The sequence below is a fragment of the Marmota flaviventris genome, chromosome 10 (genome assembly GCF_047511675.1).
Source record: "Marmota flaviventris isolate mMarFla1 chromosome 10, mMarFla1.hap1, whole genome shotgun sequence".
Lineage (NCBI taxonomy): Eukaryota > Metazoa > Chordata > Mammalia > Rodentia > Sciuridae > Marmota > Marmota flaviventris.
Window position 1 is genome coordinate 52,955,932 of NC_092507.1, and position 22,461 is coordinate 52,978,392.

The 22,461-nt window shown below is 37.4% G+C and overlaps 1 protein-coding gene across 1 annotated transcript in view; it reads left to right on the forward strand.

Moving 5' to 3' along the window:
* Positions 1-22,461, forward strand: part of Raver2 (ribonucleoprotein, PTB binding 2) — a 102,241-nt gene that overhangs the window by 38,327 nt on the left and 41,453 nt on the right. Inside the window, exon 6 of the mRNA XM_071618606.1 lies at positions 6,642-6,765. Coding sequence (XP_071474707.1) covers positions 6,642-6,765 — 124 coding nt within the window. The remainder of the gene's footprint in view (positions 1-6,641; positions 6,766-22,461) is intronic.

Sequence of the window (22,461 nt, forward strand, 5' to 3'; positions counted from 1 at the left end):
CAAGCAAGGGGCTTATGGCTGTGCCCCCATCCTTGGGGCCCTTGATCATTGCCTTTCTACTTATTTTTACTTGCTTCACTAGCTACATCCCATCTGCTACAAGCCTTTTCCTTAAAAAAAGCCTTTCCCTGTTCAGATATTGGCCTTTATAACCATATAACCAGAGCTTTTTGAACAAAAAGATCTCACTCATTGTCACCATTTCTTAATTTTCCATTTTTTTCTCAGTCTAATGCAATATAGTTCCTGCCAACACTAGTCAAGTGAATTTTCTCTCATTAAAATCAACAGGAATTTCTTTCTTTTTTACTTTTTAAAAATTTATTTTAAGTAGGTACATATGACAGTAGAATACATTTTGATTCATTGTACACAACTTTTCATTTCTCTGGTTGTACACAATATAGTGTCGCACCATATGTGCAGTCATACATGTACCTAGGATAATGATGTCTATCTCATTCCACCATCTTTTCTATCCCCAGGCCCCTCTCCCACCCCTCCTTCTCCTTTGCCCAATCGAAGTTCCTCTGTTTTTCCCATGCCCCCCCCCATTATGGATCAGCATCCACTTATCAGAGAGAACATTTGGTCTTTGTTTTTTTGGGGATTGGCTTACTTCACTTAGCATGGTATTCTCCCAACTCCATCCATTTACCAGCAAATGCCATAATTTCATTCTCTTTTAATGTTGAGTAATATTTCATTGTGTATATATACCATAGTTTCTTTATCCTTTCATCTATTGAAGGGCATCTGAATTGCTTCCACAGTTTAGCTATTGTAAATTGAGCTGCTATAAACATTGATGTGGCCATGTTACTATAGTATGCTGATTTTAAGTCCTTTGGGTATATACCGAGGAGTGGGATAGCTGGGTCAGATGGTGGTTCCATTCCAAGTTTTCTAAGGAATCTCCATACTGCTTTCCAGATTGGTTACACCAATTTTCAGTCCCATCAGCAATGTATGAGTGTGCCTTTTCCCCCATATTCTCTTCAACATTTATTGTTGTCTGTATTCTTGATAACTGCCATTCTGACTGGCGTGAGATGAAATCTTATAGTAATTTTGATTTGCATTTCTCTAATTACTAGAAGATGTTGAACATTTTTAAACAAGGATTTCTTAATATTTGTATCTTGCAGGTATATATAAAATATTTTTAGTCTTTTATTGCTTGATCTCTGACATTTAAAACTCTCTGCTACCATGGATTCTGTCACACCATTCTTTTTCTTACCTGCCTAATGGTTCCTTCCCTAACTCCTATTTTTCCCCAAAGGGCAGATATCGTAGACTTCTATATTTCACTTTCTGACTTTCTTCCTCTAACTCACTCCAATTGCCTCAATGGTTGTCTGTTAATTATGATTTGCAGACATATTTTTTGGACCCAATTTCTATAAGTAGTAAATCTATAGTTCCAAAGGCTCATTTATTAGCCTACCTTTAAATGAAATAAATAGTTCAATTTCAACATTTCAAAAGAAAATTATTTTATTCGGGCACTTGCTTTTTTATGTTCTGTAACAACTTTATGTGTCATGCGTTAATTATGATTGGTGTCCTTATGTCTACATGTCAGAAATATCAGCAAATTCTTTCAATTCTGCGTCTAAAATCACAAGTCCTTGAGACCTTGTCTGCATGTTTGTTACTTCAGTCAGGATGTCATCTTTGCTCACTATTGTGATTAGAATAACTCCCTACATGGTCCTCAAGCCATTCGTCTTTCCTCCTCTAATCCCCCTTCCACAGTGCACCCAAGTGATCTTTCTTATCCTCAAATTACATTATGTCATTTTCTTTCTTCATATTCTTTAATGCCTACCCTGATTCTAATTCCTTAGAATGACCTACATGGCCCTTTGTGATTGGATAACAGTGACAGAAATCATACATATTTTTCAGTCATAAATGTAATTATATGCCAGGAAGGATGATACACACCTGTAATCCTAGCTACTCTTGTGAACCCCTGGCCTGGGTTCATTCTCCAGTGCCACACACACACAAAGTAAGTTATCACTGGTGTTTGCTATAGGTTTGTAGTACATATATTCTTTTATCAAGTTTCTGAGATGTTTTAAAATCATAAATAGGGATTAAATTTTATGTAACTATTTCTACAATGTTTGAGATAATTGTGTGATTTCTTCACAAGCTCACTAATGTGGTCAATCACACATTTTCTTATATGAATCACCCTTTTATTCTAAACCCTAATTGATAACACCGTTTTTTCAATGCATTGTTTGATTTGACAGTATTTTATTTGATACGTGGTGTACACATGCACTCATAAATTGAACGCACTTAAATTTTTGGTACCATTCTTATTTTTTGGATTAAGATAACACTGATCTTATAAAATGATTTTAGTACTTTTCTACCTCTTCCTTTTCTTTCTGTCTCATAGATCAGCTTGTATAAACAGGGATGTCTATAAAATCATGAGATGCCAGGCATGGAGGCGTACACTTATAATCCTAAGTACTTGGAAGACTGAGGCGGGAGATCACAAGTTCAAGGCTAGCCTGAGTAACTTAGCAGGACCCTGTCTCAAAAAATAAAAAGGGCCAGGGATGTAACTTAGTGACAGAGCACTTCTGGGTTCAAGTCTCAGTACACACAAAGAAACAAAAATAAACAAATAAACCCGTGTGGGCCTAGTCCTTGTGCTTCTTCCAAAATGACTCATTGATTGCCACATAAGTTTCATCTATGGATAGTTACATATTTTAGTTTTTATTCTTTCTGTGCCATATTTCACATTTGAGTGTAGCCTATACATTTATCAATTATATTTAAGCTTTCAACATTATTGACATATAATTTATTATTTTTAAAACATCCTGTCTGGTTTCCTCATTTCTTTCTATATTTTATTTATTTGCATTTTCCTTTTGATCCTTGATCAGGCTTATAAAAGATCTATTTTTTTCAAAGTAATAGCTTTTGTTATATTCATCATTTCAAAATGTTCTCTTTTGCTTATTTATGCCTTTATGATTTCCTTTTTTCTTTGTTCTTTAGATTTCCTTTTCTCCTTTTTTTTTGAAGGGAGGAAGAGAATATATTTACCCATCTTTACTGATGTCAATGCTTAACTCTTTTTTTTTTTCAGTCTGGTTATTTTCTGATAAATGCAGTTAAGGTACATTTCCTTCTAACTAATGCTATGCTTCCATGTCATAACTTTTAAATTATGAATGTTTCAATTTTTATTATGATTTCCTTTTAAACTCAAAGCTTAATTAACATGCATAGTTTGGGTTTATAACAAATTAGGAATTTTGACAAGCTATTTTTCTGCTACACATTTCTAATTGTATTGATTAAGGTTAGAGAACTTAATCTCTAAAGTTGATTTGGGGAGAAATGGATGTTGTGGCCTTAGTGCCCTGATGGGTAGTGGATCCACCTGTGCTCAGAGCCACTCAAGCTCTATGCTTGTGGGTTATGAATGCGTATGTACATAGATATATGTACATAAATATCAGTTCGTATCAGTTCATTCTCATTAACTTTCATTTGAATTTTCAATATGTTTTCTTCTTTTTATCTGCTTGATTTGTGTCTCAGAGGAATCTATTAGAAATTTTCATATATAATTGTTGATTTTTCTCCTTATTCTGTCAGTTGTTGCTATGTATATATTAGATATATAGAATGTATTTGAATATATATTAATTATTAGGCACACATTTGTTCATAATCATATCGATCATTTTGTCAATATTTGTGGTTTTGTTTTTGGGTTTTTTTTGCCTTGAAAATTTTTGTCTGACGTTGCAATGGCTACAACTTTTTTTTGGTTTATATTGCCATTTTTTTCTGTATATGTTGTTTTAGGTACATAACTCCCTTTATTTTCCCTTTCCTTCTATTAGATAGATAAGTCTTTCTTCTTCTGGTTTGAGAGCTACACAGTCTATCTTTATCTTCCTGGGGGTTGTCCCTGAATCCTTAAAGAGCACTCCCAGGTTCACCAGTACTCTGTCTTCTACTGAGATTGTTCTCACCTGCACTCATTTCCTCCATCCTGCCCTACTGCCGCCATATTGTTGTCTACGTTTTTACTTTAGAGTCGTCTTTAATATTATTTTATTGTTTTATGACCCTATCTTTTGTAAACAAGAGTAAAATGATAATTACATAGATTAATTTTCACATAACAGGCAATATTGTTTTACATTTATTTCTTTTCTCGCCAGAGTACTTCTTCCAAGGACACTTTGAGAGAGGTATTCATGTGGGAAACCCTTCTGATAACTTGTATAGTTGAGAACATTTTCATTCCTTTCTGATATTTAAATAGTAGCTTAGCTAAATACAAAAGGTCCAGAGCTTTTCTCCTGTACTACTTGGAAAATACAAGTTCATCATCTCCCTGCGTCTAGTGCAGGTGCCTTGAGAAAGGAGTTGATGTTGATCCTTATTTATTTGGAGGTATGCTCTTTCATATTGGAAGCTTTTCACAGTTTTTCTTTAGGTTTGATGTCCATAAATCTCATGCCAAGAAATGTGAAAAGATGGGCTCTTTTTCTTTTGGACATCCTATTTGGGACATTGTAAACCCTTCCATTCTGTGGTCTTTAATGTTCTTTAATAATGAGATATTCTCAGTTGTCATTTCTTCAGAGATTTCCTTCATATTTTCTCCTTCAGGATTCCTTTTATGTAGGTCTTGACACTTCTACCTCTGTCCCCTGCTTATACTTGTCTTCTTGTACTTTCTATTTCTTTAACCTGACCTTTTAGATCACTATTTTATTTTTTAATCATATATATGTACATATTTTTTTCTACTATTTTATTCATGTTAAATCGTATAATGGAGATTAAGAATAATGCTTTATGAATTTCTTCAGCTTCCTCATCTATTGAATGGGGATAATAATACCAACTTATAGAATTGTTTTCGAAGAATGTGTGATCTAACCCACGTGAAGTGCTTAGAACAATGCCAAGTCTATAGTAAATGAGAGCCGCTTTTATTTTTCTCAGTGTTTATGTTTCCATACCCACTATTGCTCACCAGTTAGTCTTTATAACTGCATGGCTTTGCTTCATGTTACTAATAAAAATTCATTTTCTTTTTAGACTTTCTTGTTATTTCTTATTCATTGATTTTGCTTTCTTTCTTATAAGCAATCCAGTTTTTTGCCTTTATTTTGAGCAGCTCTGTTTCCTAAGTGTCTAGTTGCTGTCTCCTATGAACACATATTTCCTGGAGGCAGCTATCAGCTTCCTTGTATGTTAGTGTTTATATAATGGGGTGGGGTGTAGGAGCTGGGGGTATAGCTCAGTGGTAGAACATATGCTGCATAAGACCCTAGGTTTAATCTGCCCTGTCAAAAAAAAAAAATAGTTTGATGGGAGAAGGAATACACAGGGAGAGGTAAATATGGGACTTAGGCTAGGGTCTAGGGAAGGCAGGCAGGGACCTCAGGGCAGAGATGCTCTGCCTTCACCATTCACATTTGGCCAGGTCCTCTTCCCACCCCATCCAGACAGCCCTGCAAGAACCCTTTGCCTCTCCCCTCCCTGTCTTGCGCTCAGTTCTGCTTTCCTCCATTGAAACTGTTCTACCTTGCACTGTGGGTGTGCGAGGGAGGAACTGAGAAGGCTGGGGATATGGGAACGAGGTTGTCATTGACCAGCTGTTCTGCCCACACTAGCATTATTTGGTCCCCACTGTCCCTGTCCTGGTGTGCCTCCCTATTGTTGAGTCATTGGTCCTCTGGCTGTCACTGGGACAGTGCCACTCTTTCCTGCCCTGCTGTGCTGGTCAGCAGAGCCATGCTCCCTAAAGGCAGTGCAAAGGGAACTGGACCACTGAACAACTCAAATGCCCTTCCCTGAATCACCCTGTGCTGGTCCAAGGTCTCTCATTCTCGCTCCTGTTTACCTTCACACCTTGGCTCTCTCTGCGGATTTCTCAATGATCATATGCCAGTTTCTCCCTTTCCCTCTCAATTTCACAGTATCTGGCCTGGGAGAAGGACCCAGTTGTCCCTGTCATTTCTCCGTTTTCTCAGGCTAGAAGTTTACAGTTTGCTTTTTATTTTAATATCCTCATATATCACACTGGTTTTAAGAACTGAAAACAATTTTGTTTTTAGGGAGCTACCAATTACATATATGCAAAGCCAGTTCTTCTTAGTCTCAAATTGGAGGATTAAGGTAATGAAATAAAGATCTTTTTAGTATAAGAAAATTCTGATTTGCGAGGCAGCCCACACTGTTAAACTTCCGATTAGCAATGTAGTAAGATTCTCCTATTAGCCACAAAGTAGTCATGTTAAAACAACACGTTATCTCCTTGTTAGCAAATTGAGATTCCCTCGTCATCTATTTGTACTTTGTAAAGAGATATATTCTATTAATCTTTAGTCTTCTTGAAGCCCATTAGAATTTAGCTGAAATAGTCTATGAGGATTTCATGTCCAATGTGTGACAGGACATCTTAACATGTAATTGAGCACAATGGTAGCAGTGTACAGCAGATACATAAAACAGATTGTGTTTACGAGTCAATAGATCTTAGGCAAATGAGAATTTCTGGAAGAATGCCTTTAAAATTCCATCTTTTGTGCTTGGTCTAATGTTTCTTATTTCTGTATTTGCTGAAGATGCACAGTAATCAAAAGGGATTACTTCCAGAACCAAATCCAGTACAAATTATGAAAAGTTTAAACAACCCCGCCATGTTGCAAGTTCTTCTACAACCCCAGCTACAACGAGCTGTCAAACCAGGTAAGTGCCACATGTCCTGACTAAATGCAGAATGTTGGCTTGAAGTTAATACAGCTGCTTTACATTCAAAATGTGAAAAGTACATTTACAAGTTAAAAAAAAAGCACACTTAAATTAGTCTAAAATATATAATTTTCCCCAGACTTGTTATTGAATTTTAATAGATAATCTGAGGTGATAATGTATTTTGGCTATTTTGGGTAGGTACAACATGCTTATGTGTTTCCTATTTCTTTGCCATTAATAAATGTTATATATTAAACCTTCAATTTAGCTCTTAGTTGACATAAATTTATAGAACAAGTGGTAATAATTAACATACTACATTGTTATAGCCTCTATCAACAAAGAATATATTTCTGTGTAATAGTTTTAGCAGAATACTATGTTAAAAGTGCTAAAAGTCTGTTTCCTCTTTTGTTCTTCCCTTTTTTGATGTAAAATTCTTTCACTCTGTAACCAGTGATGAAAGCACTATTATTTTGTAAGTATTATGCCAATCTTTATACTATCAATATACATTGAATATGTATTTAATATTCTTTTTCTGGTAATAACTTACCTTCTGAAATGTACAATGTACTTTATATACACAAAATGTCTGTTTTGGCATTGTGAGGAAATGAGACCTGATATTCAATACTAAAGTTTGGAATAAATATATTAAATAAGTTTATTCTGTTTCAATCCCAATTAGCCTAACATCCACTTGCCTACTGTAATTTAGTTCTAGCATGAATTAATTACTTGATGTTAACATGAACCCCACAAGTTAAAGTCTCAGTCCTCCACATGAGTGCCCCATTTTACAGTCCCAGTCAGAAATTCAATGGGTCTCCAAGGCCACCCACACTCCTGACCAACTAGCTATAAATTTGGGAGTTCCCAGCACCCTCTCAGTTTTGAGAATTCAACAGACAGAAACTCAGGAAAGCACAATGTTTATGATTATAATTGTATGTATTTTAAAGGACATAACTTAGGAGTACCCAAATGAAGAGATACTTGGGGTTTTTATCCTAAAGGAATCTTGAATTTTATCAAAGTCTTTTTCTGTGTCTATTGAGATGATCATTTGATTTTTATACTTTATTCTTTTTTAAAATATTTTTTAGTTATCAATAGATCTTTATTTATTTATATGCAGTGCTGAGAATCAAACCCCGTGCCTTACATATGCTAGGCAAACGCTCTACCACTGAGCCATAACCCCAGCCCCTTCTTGATTCTTTTTATGTGCCAATTTACATTTATTGATTTGTGTATGTTGAACCATCTTTGTATCCCTGGAATGAAACCAATTTGATTAGTATATGATCATTTTAACATGTTGTCAGATTTGATTTGAAAGTATTTTATTGGGAATTTTTGCATCTGAGTTCATCAGAGTTATGTATATTTCTTCTGTTGTGTCTTTTCAGATTTTTTTTCAATTTGTTCTTTTTATATATGACAGTAGTGTGCATTCTGACATGTTATACATACATGAAGTATATATTATTCTAATTAGGATCCCATTCTTGTAGCTATACATGATGTGTAGTTTCATTGGTTGTGTAATTATATATGAACATAGAAAAGTTATGTCTGATTCATTCTACTGTCTTTCCTATCCCTATTCCCTCTTCCTTTCTTTTCATTCCCCTTTGTCTAATCCACTGAACTTCTATTCTTCTCTCCCCTGCCGCCCCGCCTTGTGTATGTTATAATCCGCATATAAGAGAGAACATTTGACCTTTGGGTTTTGGGGATTGGCTTATTACACTTAGCATGATAGGCTCCAGATCCATCCATTTACCAGCAAAAGTCATAAAAATCATTCTTTTTTATGGCTGAGTAATATTCCATTCTGTGTGTGTGTGTGTGTGTGTGTGTGTGCATGTGTATATGTGTATTACATTTTCTTTACCCATTCATCTATTGAAGGGCACCTAGATGGGTTCCACAGCTTCACCATTGTGAATTGAGCAGCTATAAACATTGATATGACTGTATCACTGTAGTATGCTGATTTTAAGTTCTTTGGGTATATACAAAGGAGTGGGATAACTGGGTCAAATGGTGGTTCCATTTCAAGTTTTCTGAGGAATTTCTATACTGCTTTCCAGAGTGATTATAACAATTTGCAATTCCACCAATAATGTGTGAGTCTAATTTTACCCAACATCCTCTCCAACATTTATTGTTATTCTTTTTTTTTAAATATTCTTGATAATGGCCTCTGACTAGAGTGTCTTCTCAGGTTTGGATAACAGGGTAATACTTGTTTTGTAGAATGAGTTTATAATTACTCAAACTATTATTGAGGAATAATTTGAGGAGAATTGGTATTAGTTCTTCAAAAGTCTGGAAAAATTCAGTAGTGAATTTATCAGTCTGGGCTTCCCTCCAACTCCCAAGACTTCTTATTTACTGCTTCAATTTCAATACTTGTTATTGATCTATTTAAGTTTTATATATGCCCTTTGTTCAATTTTGGTAGATCATATCTTTCCAGAAATTTGTCCATTTCTTCTGTATTTTCAGCTGTATTGGCATATAGTTTTTTTTAAAAAAAATTTTAGCTGTAGATGGACATAGTATCTTTATTTTTATTTATTTATTTTTATGTGGTACTGAGAATCGAACCTAGGACCTCATACATGTGAGGCCAGTACTCTACCACTGAGCTACAACCCCAGCCCGGCATATAGTTTTAATATTATGTAGTTATTATGTTCTCCAATGATCCTTTGAATCTCAGTGGTATCTGTTAGAGTGTTTCCTTTTTCATCTCTAATTTCATTTAATTGGGTCTGCTCTCACTTTTGATTAGTTTAGATAAAGGTTTGTCAATTTTATCTTCTCAACAAATTCTTTCATTGATCCTTTTGTATTGTTCTTTTTTAAATTATATACACACACACACACACACACACACGTGTGCTAGGTGAGCGCTCTACCATTGAGCCACAACCTCAGCCCCCTTTGTATTGTTCTTTTAATCTCTATTTCATTTGTTTCTGCTCTGATTATTATTTATTTGTTTATTTCTACTGATTTTGATGGTTTGTTCTTTTTGCATTATTAGGTCATGCGTTTGTGATCTCTGTATTTTTTTGGTGTAAGTACTCGTTGTTATGAACTTCCTTCTTAGTACTGCTTTCACTGTGTCCCACAGTTCTTGTGGGTTGTGTTTCTATTTTCATTTGATTCAAGGAATTTTAAAATTTCCACTCTGCTTATATATTCTGTATAATTTTCTGTATAATTGTATGTTCTGTATAATTATGTGGTTTTTTCTTGCTACTGATTTCTAGCTTCATTCCATTGTAATCAGATAAGATGCAAGAGATTATTTCAGTTTTTTAAACTTGTTTTTTAAACTTGTGTTGTGGCCTAATATGTGTCAATTTTGGAAGAAAGTGCAATGGGACAATGAAAAGAATGTGCATTTTGCAGTTGTTGGGTGGAATATTCTGTAGATGTCTATTAGGTCTATTTGGTCTATAGTATAATTTAACTCTGATGTTTCTTTGTTGATTTTCTTATCTGGATGATTTATTGGTGAGAGCCGGTATTGAAGTTGCCCACTATTATTGTATTGGAGCCTATCTCTCCCTTTATGTTTAGTAGTGTTTGCTTTATAAAATTGGGTTGCTTCGACAATCAGTGCATATGTATTTATAATCATTATATTTTTTTAGAGAGAGAGAGAATTTTTTATATTTATTTTTTAGTTTTCGGTGGACACAACATCTTTATTTTATTTTTATGTGGTGCTGAGGATCGAACCCAGCGCCCCACGTAAGCCAGTCGAGCGCGCCACCGCTTGAGCCACATCCCCAGCCCCCATTATATTTTCTTGATAATTTTTTCCCTTGATCAATCTATAGTGACCTTTGTATTCTTCTAACTGATTTTGTGTCAACGTCTTTTTGTCAGATATACGTATAGCTACTCCTACTTCTTTCCCACTCCATTTGCTTGGAGTAACATTTTCTATCCTTTCAGTGTGTGTTTTTCATTACAAGTGAGGTGTTTCTTGCAAGTGACATATTTTGGGGTCTTGTTTTTTAATCCATTTAGTCTGTACCTTTTTAAAAAATATTTTTTAGTTGTTGATGTACTTTTATTATTTATTTATTTATATATGGTGCCTCACACTTGCTAAGCAAGTGCTCTGCCACTGAGGCACAACCCCAGCCCTAGTCTGTATCTTTTAATTAGAGAATTAAGACCATTTACATACAGTATGTTCTCCTGTTGTTTTGTTTTTCTTCTGGTTGTTTTCAATATTTTATGTTCCATTTCTTTTTCTTGTATTCATCTTAGAAGTTCGATGGTTTACTGTATTGATAATGTTTGATTCTTTTCTATTTCTCATTTGCATGTCTACTCTTCTAGAGAGATTTATTTTTTTTTAACATGCTCTTGTGATTGTGTTTATCTTTCTTCCTCTTCTGGATGTAGAATTTCCTTAAATATCTTTTGTAATGCTTGTTTAGTGGTCATGAATTTCCTTAGTTTATGCTGAGATTGGAAGGTCTTTATTTCAACTTTGATTCTGAAGGATAATTTTGCTATGTAAGCAATCTTGTTTGGCAGTTCTTTTATTCCAGAACTTCGAATATATCATGTTCTCCTGGCGTTTAGAGTTTCTGCTGAGAAGTATGCTATTAAATGTGACTTGGCACTTATATTTCTTGAAGATTTTAATCTTCTTTCTTTGTCCTGTACTTTTGACATTCTGACTATGTCATGGAGAGCATCTTTTCTGGTCATCTTTACTTGGGGTCCTAAATACCTCCGGTATTTGGAAGTCTAGGTTTTTCCCGAGATTTGGGGAAATTTCTGCTATTATTTAACTGATCATGTTTTCTATTCTTTCAGCCTTCTCCCTTGGGTATACTGATTATGCTGGCATTTGATCATTTGAAAGTGTCACAGAGAATGGACTATGTTCTTCTTTTCATTATACCTTTTTTTTCTTTAATTTCTGTCTGAATGTAATATTTTGTCAGACTTGTCCCTGAACATTAATATTCTTTTTCTGCTAAATCTAATCTGTTGGGGAGGCTTTCAACTGAGGTTTTTTATTTGTTTGTTTGTTTTAATCTGATTAAGGTTTTCATTTTCAAGATTTCTATTTGGTCCTTTATCAAACTGTCTCTGTGCTTACTGCATTTCTCACCCATATGCTGCATTGTTTTTCTTAATGCATTCAACTGTTTATCTGTATTTTTTGAAGATCGTTGAAGTTTTTTTATTATTTTTTTTTAGTTGTAGATGGAAACAGTACCTTTATTTTATTTATTTATCTTTACATGGTACTAAGGATCAAACCCAGTGCCTCACATGCAGGAGGCCAGCGCTCCACCACTGAGCTACAACCCCAACCCATCAGTGAGATTTTTAAAAAATATTCTTTTGAATTCTTTTTAATCTGTCATTCCAGCCATTCCAATACCTTTTCATCTGTTACAATAGCATTATGAACTTTAAAAAATATCAGATTGCTTATTTTTTCGTTTCCATGTTGGGAGTTGCCGTAGTCTGGCTGGGCACAAATGCCGCAGTCTGGCTGGGCACGAAATCACGAGCCACCACACAGCTTGTAGATTCAAACAGCAACTCTTTATTCCCGAACTCACACCAGCCGTCTACAGTCACGTTCTGGGGAAATCCACGTTCTCTGCCCAAATCCACCCCCACTGGGCTTCTGTCTCCCAAAAAATACTGTCTGAATCCCGTGAGAACTCAAGGGGAACTCAGGCAGCAGGATACGCCCTATTCCCAACAGGAATAACCTTAAACCTGGAACGCCCTAAACCTGGAACGCCCTAAACCGGGAACGCCCTAAACCCGATTATCCTAAACTGGGAACACCCTAAACCCGGATCCGCCTTGGTCCTTGAGCAAGGTCACCTACATGCAATGTCACTGCAAAATGTCCTATTTCCACGAGTCCTTCCTCTAAGCAACATGGGGTACGCTGGCAAGGAAATTGTCATACCTACTTGGCTAATGGCTCCCAGCATCTCCCCCCTTCTGATTAATTAAACAACAAGCAATGTGGCTTAAGGACCGTGCCTGGTAGGTTGTCCAATTCAACATATGGTTCTTACCCATCATCGGAAAACTGACCTTTAGGCATCAGCCTCCTGTCTTAGGTTGATACCACTGCAATTGGATCATACCCGTCACTGACTACCGGTCCAGCATACAGCCATACTTGTGGATAGGTCTATGCACCAGTGGGGGGGTGAGGTTCTTTGCCTCACCTCTGTTGGCCCCCAAATTTGGCCTTGGTGCCAGTGGGGGAGTGAGGTTAATGTGGCTTAAGTACCGTGCCTGGTAGGTTGTCCAATTCAACATATGGTTCTTACCCGTCATCGGAAAACTGACCTTTAGGCGTCAGCCTCCTGTCTTAGGTTGATACCACTGCAATTGGATCATACCCGTCACTGACTACCAGTCCAGCATATAGCCATTGGCCCCCAAATTTTAGACCATCACTAGCAGAAGGGAGGAGGATACAGAAATGCCACGACACCAAGCCAATTGACGGCTCCTTGGGAAAAATTGCATCACTGGTGACACCATCAGCAAAGATATGCCAGCACTACCACAATTAACATGGGGTGCGCTGGCAAGGAAATAAAAACTGCATCACTGGTGACACCATCAGCAAAGATATGCCAGCATTACCACAATTCGCTGCACCAAACGATAGTTACATAGTCCAGGCAAGTTCTGTAAGCAGTTCAAAGCGGAGGAATCTATCAATATGTCCATTTCCTCCCAAAATCCGTTTCCTCCCAAAGTAAGTTGACTCCTTGATTGAGCATTACTTGTTGAGTTATATTCATTGATGCATCAGTTTATACAGTTTACTGTGATTGCTATCATAGAAGCTGTAGTTTGGTTTTATGTTTGTCTTCACCGGCACTGGGATGAAGATAGGAATTCTGGCAATGATGCTAAAAAGACATTATCCTGAAAAGAATTATTAAATATAATGAAAAGGAAAGGTGAAAGTAAACAAACAGATCTGTTAACCTACTTTAAAAACAATAATTAGTAAACAAACAGATCTGTTAACCACCTTTAAAAACAATCCTTAACAGCTGTTTACCTAATTTAAATTAAACCATTTAAATCACGTGAATAAAAAAAATAATAATAATTCGGATCCATTTTTTCATTAGCGCTCCTCATATAAGAAATATGGACATACGCACATACAGACATACAACACAAAACACAAGAGTGCACACAAATGTACAACACATAAGAAAATAGTAAAGGCCTTGTAGCTTTACCTAGGTGAAATCTCCATTGCAATGTTTAAAAACTCCACAGTCAAAAAATAAAACTGATCAGAAAAACATTAACCTAGGTTTGTATGAGCTCAAAAAATAAAAATAGAACCTTATGATGTGGAAAAATGCAATAATAAAATAGCTATTGAAAAAAGCATCCTGGTTAATCACTGTCGCAGATGTAAGAATGGCCAAGCTGGAGTTCTGGATATCAGCTGTTATGGATTTGAGTCAAATCATCTTCTTTTCGATCTGTAGAAATTGTTTTAGTTAATCTCTCTGGAATCCAAATCGGCTGCTGTTCTCCCTGTGGAAAAACACAAACAGACCTCCGACTCCAGACAATCACTGGGTCAGGACCTTTCCATTGTCCTGTTAGAATATCTTTCCAAAGTACTTTAGGCTTATATACATTTTTTGGATACATATGCCTTTCCGCAGCACTAAGTCCTGATGAATCCAAATTTAAAAAGCTTAGAGTAAAAAGCGTTATTTAAAGTTTATCTTTGGTGGATATATACCCCCTTCCAATTCCCTCTTTTTGCTTTAATAAGTACATTTTAATAGTTTGATGAGCTCTTTCAACTATGCCTTGTCCCTGTGGATTGTGTGGGATTCCTGTTATATGAGTAATACCAAATGATGAGCAAAATTGTTTAAAAGAGGTAGAGGTATAGCCAGGACCATTATCGGTTTTTAACTGTTTAGGAACGCCCACAGTGGCAAAATTTTGTAAGCAATGAGCTATAACATCTTTAGTTTTTTCTCCGGCATGAAGGGAGCCCATCAAAAATCCAGAAGAAGTATCAACTGTAACGTGTAAATATTTTAATTTTCCAAATTCTGGCAAGTGTGTGGCGTCCATCTGCCAAATATGGTTAGGTATCAGTCCTCTAGGATTGACTCCAAGATTAACTTGTGGTAAAAATGTCACACAATTTTGACATTGTTTTATTATATGTCTGGCTTGTTCCTTAGTTATTTTAAAACGCTTTTGTAAAGTATTAGCATTAACATGAAACCTTTTATGAAAATTTGTAGCTTCTTCAAATGTAGAGAAAATATGTATGTCATGTGTAGTTTTATCTGCTAAATCATTGCCTAAACTAAGGGCTCCAGGCAATCCTGTATGTGCCCTAATATGTCCTATAAAGAATGGATCTTTTCTGTCCCCGATTAGACTTTGTATAGTGGAAAACAAAGAGAAAACAGTAGAAGAAGGGGAAATCCTACCAGCATCTTCAAGAGATACTATAGCATTAACTACATACTGACTATCAGAAAATAAATTAAATACAGAATCTTTAAACATCACAAAAGCTTGTAAAACTGCATTAAGCTCTACCTTTTGAGCTGATTGTTTGGGTACTAAAAATGTAAAAGTTTGATCAGGGGTAACTACTGCTGCTGTACCATTATTTGACCCATCAGTGAATATATTTGGAGCATTCATGATAGGTGTTTTTCTTGTCATTTTAGGAAAAACTACAGGATGCTTAGACCAAAAAGACAACAAAGGATTAGATGGTAAATGATTATCAAATGAAACATTAGATTTACACATGATTATTGCCCAAGTATTTAACTCATTAGCTAACTCATCAATTTGATCCATAGTATATGGAGTAATAATTTTATTGGGAGAAATTCCAAACACTCCCTTTGCTGCTTTTATTCCTTTGAGTATTAATTGTCCTACAGCCTCAGGATACCTAGTAAGAATAGTGTTAGGAGAATAAGATAAATGTATCCACAATAATGGACCTTCTTGCCAAAATACTCCTGTAGGAATATTTTTTGTTGGTAGTACAATAAATAATAAAGGCAAACTTATATCAATTCTATCCAAATGTATATTTTCCATATATGTTTCAATAATTTTTAATGCCTTTCTTGCTTTAGGAGTTAACATGCGGGGTGAATTTGGATCTGATGGACCTTTTAGAATATCAAATAAAGGTCCCAACTCTCCTGTTGGTATACCTAGATAAGGCCTTATCCAATTTATGTCTCCCAATAACTTTTGAAAGTCGTTAAGTGATTTGAGTTGATCTACTCGTATTTGAATTTTTGGTGGACGGACCATGGTTGAGGATAATAGAACTCCTAAATAATTAATTGGAAAATTTAATTGTACTTTATCTATTGCTATCTCTAGATTATAATTATTTAATAAGATTGTAAGTGTGGCATAACATTCCAGCAATATGTTTTTATCTTTATGTGCCAATAATACATCATCCATATAGTGAAATATTTGTAGTTCAGGATTTTGATTTCTAAGTGGCTGGATTGCTTTGTTAACATATATTTGACACATAGTTGGACTGTTAGCCATCCCTTGAGGGAGTACTTTCCATTCATATCTCTGATCAGGACCTTCATGATTTAATGCAGGGATAGTAAATGCAAAACGTGGACTATCCTTGGGATGAATTGGAATTGAAAAAAAAACAATCTTTAATATCTATAGCTAAAACATGCCAGGTTTTTGGCAAAGCAGACAATTGAGGAATCCCTGATTGAGCAGGTTCCATAATAACCATCTCATTATTAATGGCTCTTAAATCTTGCAATAATTTCCATTTACCAGATTTCTTTTTGATGACAAAAATGGGAGTATTATGGGGAGATATGGAAGGTTGTATATGTCCTTCCGCTAATTGTTGTTTGACCAGATCATGGGCTACTTGTATCTTTTCTTTAGTCAGGGGCCACTGAGGAACCCACACTGGTCTTTCTGATTTCCAAGTAATTTTGATTGTCTCAATGGCCCTTTCTGAAAATCCAACCCATGTCTGTCTGTTCCTTGATCTATTTGTATTGGTGCTGTTATACCTTGCCCTTGTTTTCCTAATCTTTTTTCTTTCCTAAAGCCTTGTCTAGACCTAGTAATGGGCGCATTAGGATTGATGTTATTTGTTAACGTCAAACCTAATTGATCTAGGACATCTCGTCCCCATAAATTTATAGGAAGATGATCCAATACATATGGCTGTATAGTTCCTTCACATCCTTCAGGATCCTTCCAATCTAATATCATAGAACTTCTATGGGGATTAGTCGCCACTCCTAGGCCTCAAAGCGTTTGAGTGGCTTGTTGTAATGGCCAATGTTTTGGCCATTCTTGATGAGATATGATGCTAAGGTCAGCTCCTGTGTTCAGTAGCCCATTAAACTCATGACCTTGAATATTTAGTTTTAGCATTGGGCGAGAATCTAAATTTAAAGACAACATAGCCCAATCTACACCTGTGGAGCCTAATCCCCTGGAACCTCTTTCTACACTACGACTAGGAAATTTATTATGTAGGCTGGGTATTATTAACAACTGTGCTATTCTATCTCCAGGTGAAATTACTGATATACCTCTTGGAGAACTAGCTATAATTTTTATTTCACCTACATAATCGGGATCAATTACCCCAGGACTTATCATAAGTCCTTTTAATGTAGATGAACTACTTCCCAATAATAAGCCTACTGTTCCTTGGGGAAGAGGTCCTTTTACTCCTGTGGGAATGATTTGAACTCCCATCTCTGGAGTTAATACTGCTCTGGCAGAGGCGCAGATGTCCAACCCTGCGCTCCCTCGGGTTTGTCTGATGAGGGATTTAATGGACAATGTGTCCTGGGCACTACCCTGATGGTGTTGCTGGGTTCCTCCACTGCCCCGTAGATTTGTGGTTGTGGGCCCCGGAGCATTGGGCCCCCCTGTCCGTTTTTTGGCAATGGAGCCTGATGCCTTTCTCCATGATATCATGGATAAATACCTGGTCTTTGTCCATTTTTTGATAAGGGAGTACCCTCTATGGTGGTTTGAGAACGGCATTCATTAGCCCAATGTCTCCCTCTACGGCATCGTGGGCAAATACCCGGTATTCTATTCCTTTGATACCTACTTTTGTTAAACCCTCCTCCTATGGGGCAATTCCTTTTAAAATGTCCTGTTTGTTCACAATCATAGCATGTTTTTGGCCTGGCATCTAAAGCCTGTTGTACTGCAGCTGCCAAGACTTGCCCTTGTTCATTAATATCTCTACATAATTTAATATATGTGTTTAAATCTTCATGTCTCCATGGTCTAATAACCTCTCTGCAGCAACGATTTGCTTGATCATAAGCCAGTTGTTTTATTAATGGCATTGCTTGTTCTGTATCCCCCAAAATTTTGGCAGCTGTTTGAATTAGCCTATCTACAAAGTCAGCGTAAGGTTCATTAGCTCTCTGTATTACCTTAGATAGCTGACCTTGTAAATCTCCATGTCCTTGTAAAGTCTTCCATGCCCTAACTGCGTCTGCAGCAATTTGTGCATATATAGCAGGATCATATTCAATTTGTTGCCGTTGACCCTCATAAGGTCCTTTTCCTAACAACATATCTAGATTTCTTTGAGGGTAACCGGCTGCTGCATTTCGCCTAGCTGTCTCCGCACAAAATTCCTCATTGGTAACCTTCCATAACAAATATTGTCCTCCATTTAGTACAGATTTACACATGCTAGCCCAATCTGCTGGCGTCATGTCCAAGTTAGTAATGGACTCGACCATGCTTACCGTGAAGGGAGCTTGGGGACCATAGGTTGTTACAGCCTCCTTTAACTGCTTCACTGTTTTAAAATCTAAAGCACGGTGAATTCGCTGTCCTCCTACCTGTTCAAGTACAGGGCATGCTAATCTTTGAGGTCCTGTCTCAGGATCCCATTTATCAACTACGGAGTTTGAGGGCCACTCAGCTATCTCCATCGGTGGGGCTGTTGGTTGAATTACGCCCTCTTGTGATAAAACAGAGTTAGTAACAGCCTCCTGTTGTGGCCTTTTTCCTAACAACCCCTTTTCCTTTAAATTTTCTTCCTCTGTCTGACTAGCTTGAGAGACCTTCTCTTTTGCTTGATCTAAAATGTCTTTCTCCATGGTCTGAACCTCTAACAATTTACTTAACATCTTTTCGGTTTGTTTTTTACTAATTTCTAATCTACTATAAAGATAACGCAACCCAGTAAGATAACACAAAACGAAACCGAAAGTGAATGAAACAAAAACGGAATAAAAAATCGTTGTATCAATTTTCTCTTCCTCAGGGCCGACAAACTTCAAACCTTTAGTCAACCATTTTTTCCAGTTTGCCTGAGAAATTTCTAGGGATAGGCAGCTTGAAACAAAAACAAAATAAATCAAAACAATAACACATTGTTTTTTGAATTGGTCACCCATTCTTTCGCTCTTCCTCAGGGGCGAGCAATTTCACTTACCTCCAAGCTTTAGACGTTCCCCGTACGAGCCGCCAAATGCCGCAGTCTGGCTGGGCACAAATGCCGCAGTCTGGCTGGGCACACAATCACGAGCCACCACACAGCTTGTAGATTCAAACAGCAACTCTTTATTCCCGAACTCACACCAGCCGTCTACAATCACGTTCTGGGGAAATCCACGTTCTCTGCCCAAATCCACCCCCACTGGGCTTCTGTCTCCCAAAAAATACTGTCTGAATCCCGTGAGAACTCAAGGGGAACTCAGGCAGCAGGATACGCCCTATTCCCAACAGGAATAACCTTAAACCTGGAACGCCCTAAACCGGGAATGCCCTAAACCCGATTATCCTAAACCGGGCACACCCTAAACCCGGATCCGCCTTGGTCCTTGAGCAAGGTCACCTACATGCAATGTCACTGCAAAATGTCCTATTTCCACGAGTCCTTCCTCTAAGCAACATGGGGTATGCTGGCAAGGAAATTGTCATACCTACTTGGCTAATGGCTCCCAGCAGGGAGTTGTGCATTGATTGGTAAACATATCTCTTTTACTTTTATGTGAGGGCCTTTTAGTAAGTAGCCTTCTCTTCATGATTTGTCTTTGGAAGTTGATTTGTTATGTAGGGTTGAGTTTAATTACAACTCTGCTTCATAGTGCAATCTCCCTTTGGACTCTTTGGCTGCGATTAGTGAGTTTTGACATAGTGCATACTATAGCAGAGCCTGAGGGGTCCGCTTTCTTGGTAGGTCTAGAAACAGTAGCATTCCTCTGGTAACTGAGGCAGTGTAGTATAGAGGGAGTAAGTGGAGTGCACCATAGCTGGTTACTCCGATAATGGGAGTAGAGGTCCCTATCAAGTGGTAGGTTATTTCCACATGCGCTGTTGATATCGGCTCTGCAACTTGAAAGCAATTCTGACACTGACTATTCCAGTTTTGTTAAGTGACATGAAGCAGTTATCCTCAGTTTAGACACTGATGCAGTCCCTGGTGTATCACATGGAGAGGTGAGGGTAGGATCACAACTTCCTTCTGTGGTACTCAAATCCAGTCTTGTCAGCCATGTGTGATCCAAAAGGTGTGGGAGGAACCAATGCTGGGGACCTCCATAAGTGCTGTGTCCACAATAGCTGTGTTATTTCTCCCTGTTGCTACTATGGGCTTGATTGTCTAGGAGCAGGATGTCAGACTCCCCCAGCTATGCCCACCTGGCAGCAGGTTATTGTCCTCCCTATTCTTTAAGCTGAAGTATCCACCAAGGCTTGATAGGGACTAGGGCATGGTTGTAGCTAGGTGCAGTTCTTCTCAGCTGGGCTGGAAGTGTCACCAAGGTCGTATACCGAGAAACAAATGAACAACAACAAAATATCAATAGCAATAATGGCAACAGGAAAGAATGGGGGAAAACAAACAAAAAAAAGTTCCTAAAAATCTGAAGTTAAAATTAAAAAAGAAAAAAGAAAGCAGGAGAAAAATAAAAAGGGGAGGGAGTGGGGTTGGGGAGAGAAATTAAAAAGTAAGAAGAGGAGCAAAGAAAAAAATGTATAGGCTCAGGCCTAGGACCACCCCGCTGACCAGCAGACCCACTCCAGAGCCCAGGCCTACCCCATCTTTATCTTGGGACATTGCAGCTATCGCCATAGCCCTCCCCACGCAGTAGCCTCCACCTTGGTACAACAGATAGGGCCTGGAGGCAGCTGCATCTTCAAACAGGCTGTCCACCCTTTCAGCCCCATCTCTGAAAGTGGTTGCATCCATCTTGGGACACCCCCGCTGCTATCTTTTTTTTTTTAATTTTTATTTTTTTAATTGGTTGTTCAAAGCATTACAAAGCTCTTGACATATCATATTTCATACATCCATTCAAGTTGGTTATGAACTCCCATTTTTACCCCAAATACAGATTGCAGAATCACATCGGATAACATATTGCCATATTAGTGACTGTTGTATTCTACTACCTTTCCTATCCTCTACTATCCCCCTCCCCTCCCCTCCCATCTTGTCTCTCTACCCCATCTACTGTAATTCATTTCTCTCCCTTGTTTTTTTTCCCATTCCCCTCACAACCTCTTATATGTAATTTTGTATAACAATGAGGGTCTCCTTCCATTTCCATGCAATTTCCCTTTTATCTCCCTTTCCCTCCCACCTCATGTCTCTGTTTAATGTTAATCTTTTCCTCCTGCTCTTCCTCCCTGCTCTGTTCTTAGTTGCTCTCATTATATCAAAGAAGACATTTGGCATTTGTTTTTTAGGGATTGGCTAGCCTCACTTAGCATAATTTGCTCCAGTGCCATCCATTTCCCTGCAAATTCCATGATTTTGTCATTTTTTAGTGCTGCGTAATACTCCATTGTGTATAAATGCCACATTTTTTAATCCATTCATCTATTGAAGGGCATCTGGGTTGGTTCCACAGTCTAGCTATTGTGAATTGTGCTGCTATGAACATCGATGTGGCAGTATCCCTGTAGTACGCTCTTTTAAGGTCTTCAGGGAATAGTCCGAGAAGGGCAATAGCTGGGTCAAATGGTGGTTCCATTCCCAGCTTTCCAAGGAATCTCCATACTGCTTTCCAAATTGGCCGCACCAATTTGCAGTCCCACCAGCAATGTAGAAGAGTACCCTTTTCCCCACATCCTCGCCAGCACTTGTTGTTGTTTGACTTCATAATGGCTGCCAATCTTACTGGAGTGAGATGGTATCTTAGGGTGGTTTTGATTTGCATTTTTCTGACTGCTAGAGATGGTGAGCATTTTTTCATGTACTTGTTGATTGATTGTATGTCCTCCTCTGAGAAGTGTCTGTTCAGGTCCTTGGCCCATTTGTTGATTGGATTATTTGTTGTCTTATTGTTGAATTTTTTGAGTTCTTTGTATACTCTGGATATTAGAGCTCTATCTGAAGTGTGAGGAGTAAAAATTTGTTCCCATGATGTAGGCTCCCTATTTACCTCTCTTATTGTTTCTCTTGCTGAGAAAAAACTTTTTAGTTTAAGTAAGTCCCATTTGTTGATTCTTGTTATTAAATCTTGTGCTATGGGTGTCCTGTTAAGGAATTTGGAGCCCGACCCCACAATATGTAGATCGGAGTCAACTTTTTCTTCTATAAGACGCAGAGTCTCTGATTTGATATCA